At 31.1% G+C, this 7,132-nt stretch overlaps 1 protein-coding gene across 1 annotated transcript; it reads right to left on the minus strand.

The window, feature by feature from the left end:
* Positions 1-3,883: 3,883 nt before the first annotated feature.
* On the minus strand, positions 3,884-5,031 carry LOC141701253 (uncharacterized). The gene is made up of 4 exons (XM_074504936.1): positions 4,947-5,031; positions 4,644-4,790; positions 4,108-4,253; positions 3,884-3,961 (listed from the first exon to the last, which is right to left on the minus strand). The coding sequence occupies exons 1-4, from the start codon at positions 5,029-5,031 to the stop codon at positions 3,884-3,886; spliced, it is 456 nt and encodes a 151-aa protein (XP_074361037.1).
* Positions 5,032-7,132: the final 2,101 nt, after the last annotated feature.

Here is a 7,132-nt window from a genome sequence, read left to right on the forward strand (position 1 = left end):
AAACCTGTTTAAGGTGTATTGGCATATAATTGTGGAATAAAACGACTTGTGATTATTTTTGGATATTCATCTCTGAGACTATAACTTGTGGTGTGTGTGTTTATTGTGGGGTCACAGTACAGAGTAGTTGATTATTTATTAAGATTGGGTGTTGTTAAGGGAAATGGAACTCGTGACAACCCGGATCCCCGACCCCGGATTTGGGGGTGTTACAAGTATTGTTGAGTTATACATACAGCTTCAATCTTGCTCAACAAAAATTAATAACTCATATTTTGAAGACACATCTATCAAAGATGGAACCAGAGGATTCACTTTAGAGGAATGCTTGTACATCAACTTTCTACTCGGGAAGAACCCAATAAAGTGAAAGAATTTCTTCTGGAATCAACTTGGTTTGCATACAATCAACAAGTATCAAACCAACTTGAAACAAAAAAATTCAAAGAGCTGGTGCCTAGATCAGAAGAGAGTGCAATAAAAAAACAACTAGGCACTCAGAATCAAGGAGGATGAAAATGGCATGATGTCAAGGAATAAGTCCAATCCAGCTGAAGACTATTTGCAGAAAGTAAAGATTGACAATGACATTTTTATTGGTAACAGAGACAGAAAAATTCAAAATATTTCATGTCTGATCGGCTCATGTCCATTTCAAAATCTATCAAATTGGAACATGCAGTTCTTTTCTTACTGAAGATCTGAATAAAGAAGCTTCTGTACCCCCAATTAAAGGATCTTGATGAAACAAGGATTGCAGAGTGTGAGGACTAGCTTCTAAAACCACTATGTGGATTAATGCAGTTATGTAGAGCATGATATGACTGTTTATATTAGTATTCTCCTAAGGGCTATTTCTTCAGAGGTACAAAATTCAAATATCTACTCTTTTAGAAATAAATATTTCTCTAGAATAATTGTATGTTTTTATGTGAATAATATAATCCTTGACTCTACTATTGATAATTCTTGAAAAGGCATATCAAAATCAATGAACAATTAAATATAAAATGAGCATGATGAGTGAACTCATCTATTTTCTTGATGCTCAGGAAAATAAAGTAAGTGATGAAATATTTATGAGTCAAACACTGGTTATGCATGTTCTTCTTTAGATGTTTGACTTAACTGATTATATATCTGCAAAATCACTCATACTAACTCTTGTTTTCTCTAAAATGAATGTTTTTTGTGAATATTTGAAATACAAGAGCTAAGTTGGTTCTCTTTATATTAGAACCTACAATAGATCAAATGTTATATTTACCACAAGTTTTGGAATAGCATAAGACATTCTCTTCTTTCACTAGAAGGAGTAGATCCTTTATTGATCATTCACTATCTTCATGTACAATTTTTTACACCCAGAAGAGCCCTTATTATTTTTTCCTAGAGATTAAGAACTAAAACAAAGTATAGTTTAGTGTACACAAGATGACTATAATGACTTCAAGTCTATGGACACTTGTACAACTATCACTATGTAAATAACTACTGACACGTAAGTGAACTCCATCAGTTGTTCAGCTATGCGAGTGATATTCAGTAAACTTATTCTATAATAAGTACCTACATACTAGCTATAGTGTCACCATACAAATGTCAATGAGAACATACATCTTTCATAATGAAACAAGCATAGTATGTACCGATATTTGCGGATTGCTAATTACCAATTAGTAATCCTACGACCAGTAACTGTTTAAGTTTGGATTTATCATCTTTTAGGTCTTATTATTATGATCTCATCATAATCCATAAAAGCTTTACTCTAAACTATGGTACATCTTATTCAAAAACTCAAATAGATAAAGCCCGTTATAAAAATAAAACATATCTTTTATTAATATAATTGAAATCAAAATAGATTACATAAAAGTTATTCCTATATCATCATACATGATTGGACTTAGAACACATCTCTTTCAAAACATATAGCATAAATTTATCCAAGTCATAATGTATCTATCAACGGCTAGCCATCCCAATGGATAGCCGTTGATATGGTATCTTATTAATGAATAAGTTTTATAACATATTCTAATGAGGTTCTTGAATATCCATTGATATTATAGTTCATTGGAAATCCAGTTGTCTCTATGAATAAATAGAATAGGATGGTTAATTGTAGATAAAAAGTGCCATATGTACCTCTGTCAAAGTGAAAGAGAGCTTCAACGGCTAGTGGATTACATTATCAATGGCTAGAGCTGATCAACAGCTAAACTACTAAACTCAATGTCTATAGGATAAAAAAATATCAAGGATAAAAACTTATAAATAACCATTGATAATGATAAACATTCAATCTAACATAACACATGGGTTGATAGGAATCTCTGGTAAGAAAAGATACCAAGAAAAAGATCTTTTACTTGGAGAATCTCGAAAAAATAAGAAACATTCCATTCTCGTACAAGAAAATTGGAGAGTTCAAAAAATCAAGATGTTCAAGACAAAATTATTCATGATCAAGTCATATGGGAAGGAATGAAGAAGCATCTTACGGGACCTCTATTAGTGTAGTATCTTGTAGTCTAGTAAAATATAATCGGTGATACATAAATCAAGTGCAGCCGTGTTCTTATTTTATGAAAAATAGTTTAACAAGTGCATTGAGTGAATAGTAATGAGATAATCTTGAGAGCAAAAACACTATAAAACCAATTGTGAAATTATATTACAATTTACACTGAGATTTCTTCAATTTACACTGAGCTCAAAACAAACAATCTGAATTTTTAATTATATATTATTTTTATTTGCAAGTACTTTGCATTTTATGTTCAATGTATACAAAAACAAAAAACATTTGAATTTGTACTAACCCACCCACCCCTCCAATTTTACAAATTGTGTAGTTTGATTTTTAGGGGATAACAACGTGAATTCATAAATAACTTTTCCGAGATCCCAAATAAAATCTCGGATTTCTGATTTGTCATAATTATCACTGGAGTTTCACGTCGCACTGTTATTTCCACCTCATGAAACATGAGCAACGTCTCAATAGGATAACTCATTACAACTTGATTAGAATACCTTTAAATATTTTTGAGATAATGAAAATTCATGGAACTCTAAAAAGAAAATGATTCCACATCATAACAACTATTCCTTGAATTGTAATTATCAAATTATAAATTTTTCAGTAAACTTTGTTAAAAATAAAAGAATAACTAAGAGATCAATATGATCTAAAGAACCCGAAGTTGCGTATCTTGGTTCCGATATGTACAAATAAAGGTGATCGGCCATCTTAAATACGCAACACATCAGTGACAACATTACAAACACAAATAATCTTAGCATTCCTTATAAATAGGGTTGTTTGTCTCAATCAAAGTAGAGAAATAAAAAGAATAAGTCAAAATCAGATGAATATTGAATGTTTTTTAACAAAAGATTTTTTGATGTAAACTTTGGATAAAAAAACTGAACAAATTCTAAAGGTGCTATTTCTGGAGGAAAATTAATAGCAAGGAAAGAAAATACTTGCACATAAAGAGGAAGTGGTACTACATTACCAATAAAACTACCCACCATAAACAATAAGTGCAATAAGTGCTTTATTTAGCCAATATGCACGAAGATGACAAAATAAGAAAATTATGCACCATAATATACTTTGTTTCTTAGCCAAGCGAAAACAAAATAAAAATCACGATACCAATAATACGATTGGTTTATATGATACACCAAACTTTACCATGCTCGTTTGCATAGACTTTTAGAAAATATAAATTTGATAATTATACATATATAACTACTTCATAAGTAGATACTTTATTGTGGTCTAAAAATCAACAAGGACTTAAAGCCACTATTTTTAAAATAGTATTTGCATCACATCTCTAGGACTGTGATAATCGCCATTTCATCTTCATTCATCATCTGAAGAAACATCATATTCTCCATCTGACGTGACACCAACATTTGGATCTTGTTTCCCTTTTTCTTTCTAAATAAATAGAAAAAATGAATTAGTTAATTGTTTCATAATATGTGATACAAACAAAAGTGCAAGCTCGCTCATCTTTTCATCCTTGTCTTTCTTTATCACATACACCTTTTTTATTCAAAATAGAAATAATATAGATAAGTTACCTGGGCATATATCTTTTTCCTCCTCCATTCAATAAATTGCCATATTTCCTTTAAATCATCAACTTCAAAAGGTTTGATATAGACATATTCCGCACCTTTCTTCATTACATTCCAGGTAACCTCAAATCTGTCATCTGCTGTTATAACTATATGTGAAAATAAATATATATTTTTAGTTGATTATTTTAATGCGATTATATACAAGAAAACATAAAAGATTAAGTTATTAATAGATATTTAATGCGTTGATACACATGTCAAAAACTATACAACTTTAAATGTGAAGATAGCCTCTATAAAATTGAAAACAAGTTTTAATTCATATAAAAAATGTCAAAATATTAAATTCGCATATATTAGTGCCTATAGGCATAACAAGTATTTGAAAAAATAAAAATTTAACATATTAAAGTTTTTGTAGTGATTTTTTAGCAACATACTAAAACATAGAAGATGTGTAGATTTAAAATTGTTACTCTCGATAGGATAATAAAAGATATGCATAGAGTCTTATGTAATGTATAACGTAAACTCACAAATTACTGGTAACTTGAAATCCTTATGAATTTGTTGCATTAGATGAACACCGTCCATGTCTTGCAGGTGTGTTTCAGCTAAAACAACATCAAACAATTCAGCCCTCATCATGCTTAAAGCTTCACGCCCATCTTTTGCACCCTTTACTGAAACCATTAGAAATGCACAAATAATTAAATAAAGAAAAATTCTAACATTTTTACTTAAAGTGAAAGATTTTTAACTACTACTTGTTTATATAAATTAAAGTGTTGTAATTTAAAAAAAATGAGTAGAAATTTGTGAGAATAACAAAATAATACCATCATAATATTCATATGTCTGAAGCTTGGTACATATTTCAGTTCTCCATTTTTCATCCCCGTCCACTACCAAAACACGATACATTTTTCTTCAATTTGATTGATGTTTAAACTAGTAGTTAGTACCACTGTCTAACAAATTAGAATGCACCAAATTTATAACTATTAATTGCTATGAATGGCACATTAATTTAATTATGGATTATAAATGAAATCTATTATCCAAAAAATCTACTGGATATCCATATCTATATCTATATATATTGATTTCATTAATTATGTTTTTGAATTAGGCATCTAACTCAGCGATCCTTTTTTATTTAATTCTATTTTCTTAATCCTCAAATTTTAGTTTAAAGTAATTATATAAGATAATTAAGGCTTAATTCTTTTTTTTATTTCCTTCCTCGTTATTGGTTTAGTGGATTGACTGAAATTCGATTGATTAAGTTTTTGTTGTGGATAAAGTTTCAATACTGTTCAAGACATTGTATTTAGCTTACATAATATTTGAGATATAATTGTGTTAACTGAGAAATTTGGTGAAAACAAATTTGGGGATGGTTGTTGGAATTTTGGTGATAGTTTACGACCACGAACGACGTAGGATGATTAGGATTAGGGTTTCGTGTTTGGGGATGGCTGAGATTGTATGGGTTATCGAATTGCAATCTAGAGCGAATATCAAATTTTATCTAATTTACAAAGATTGTTCCGTGCCATACAATATTCCTATGCACCTTTATTTATTTGGGATCAAGCCAAACATAGTTTTTGAGGAATAAGTAACCAATACGGGTTTGGTTTCTCCTCTTCAGTGCCTTATTAGATTGAGGCCACCGCCTTGAGTAATGACAGCATTGACATTTTGAGCGCAACTACCTTTTCGGAGTGTGGCAGCCAAGTCATTGACCCGAGTCATTGACCCAATTCATTGACCTGTATGGGCCCATTGCCTATGAGTCGAGTATCTTCAGTACTTCCTTTGATAATTTTCGGCCCAGGTCTTACGTTTGGGCGAGCTCTATATTTGGACGATAATTGGGCCAAGTGGGATTTTTCCCTCGTAAAGTCCATGATATTTTTCTCCTTTGGTCCAAGGTCATCATTTCAGTGAGCTGTACCTTTGAGGAGCTCTTAAGGTTTAGGAGACCCCTTTAGGGGTAACAAATTGTGACTTTTCATAATCTAGGTATTCTATTTTCAGTCATTAATGTTTTATTTCCAAATGTATGCATAAGGTAACATGACTACTATTGTGCAAGATATGCCTGTAATTTAACATGACTAAGTCAAATTGACAACCCTAAGTAAGTTATATTGTAATCTTAGTTTGCATCTGTACTTGTAACATTTAAAGTCTGTAAAAATATAAGAGAGCATACAAGAGTCTTTTTGTTTAAATAGTATCAAGCCTAAGGATTCTATCTGGAAGAAGATCAAGAAGATCATGCCTCGGAAGAATTATGAAGAAGCTTGGAGTTGAATAAATCTGTTTGGATAAAAATATTTTAAGTTAAGATCTCTACAAGTCACAGATTTAGTGTTATAGAGAAGTCTCTAGAAAACTCCAAATGACTTATCGAGAAGTCGGGAAAGCTACTAGAGAACTCACAGAGATATCGATAAGTCAAATTGAAGACATGAAGATTGGAGATATAGACAAGTTATTTCTTCACTAGAGAACTCAGAGTTATCGACAAGTCAACATTCATTAGAGAACTCTGAGTTATCGATAAGTCAAATTCAACTAGAAAACTCAGAGATATCGATAATCCAAAATTCACTAGAGAACTCTGAGTTATCGACAAATCAAATTTGACTAGAGAACTCTGAGTTAACGATAAGTCAATAAACCACTAGAGAACTCAGAGATATCGATAAGTTAAAGTGAAGATATGAAGACTAGAGATATCAACAAGCCAAATTCTCTTATAGAGAACTCAAAGACCTCTACAAGTCAAATTATCTATGGAGTATTAGAGATCTCGATAAGCCAATATACTTATCGAGATGTCAAGTTTTCTATAGACCAAATGGAGATCTCGAGGTAAAATCTCAAAGTACAAAGTTGTAGACCAGTTCAATATCCAAGATTTGTAATCAACAAACAATCCAAACAGCTGGATTGACAAGTCTACAAAAAGCAGCTTGAAGGATGTGCAAGATCAATGGTGAAGATTAAC

The sequence above is a fragment of the Apium graveolens genome, unplaced genomic scaffold (assembly GCF_009905375.1).
Source record: "Apium graveolens cultivar Ventura unplaced genomic scaffold, ASM990537v1 ctg3650, whole genome shotgun sequence".
Taxonomy (NCBI): Eukaryota; Viridiplantae; Streptophyta; class Magnoliopsida; order Apiales; family Apiaceae; genus Apium; species Apium graveolens.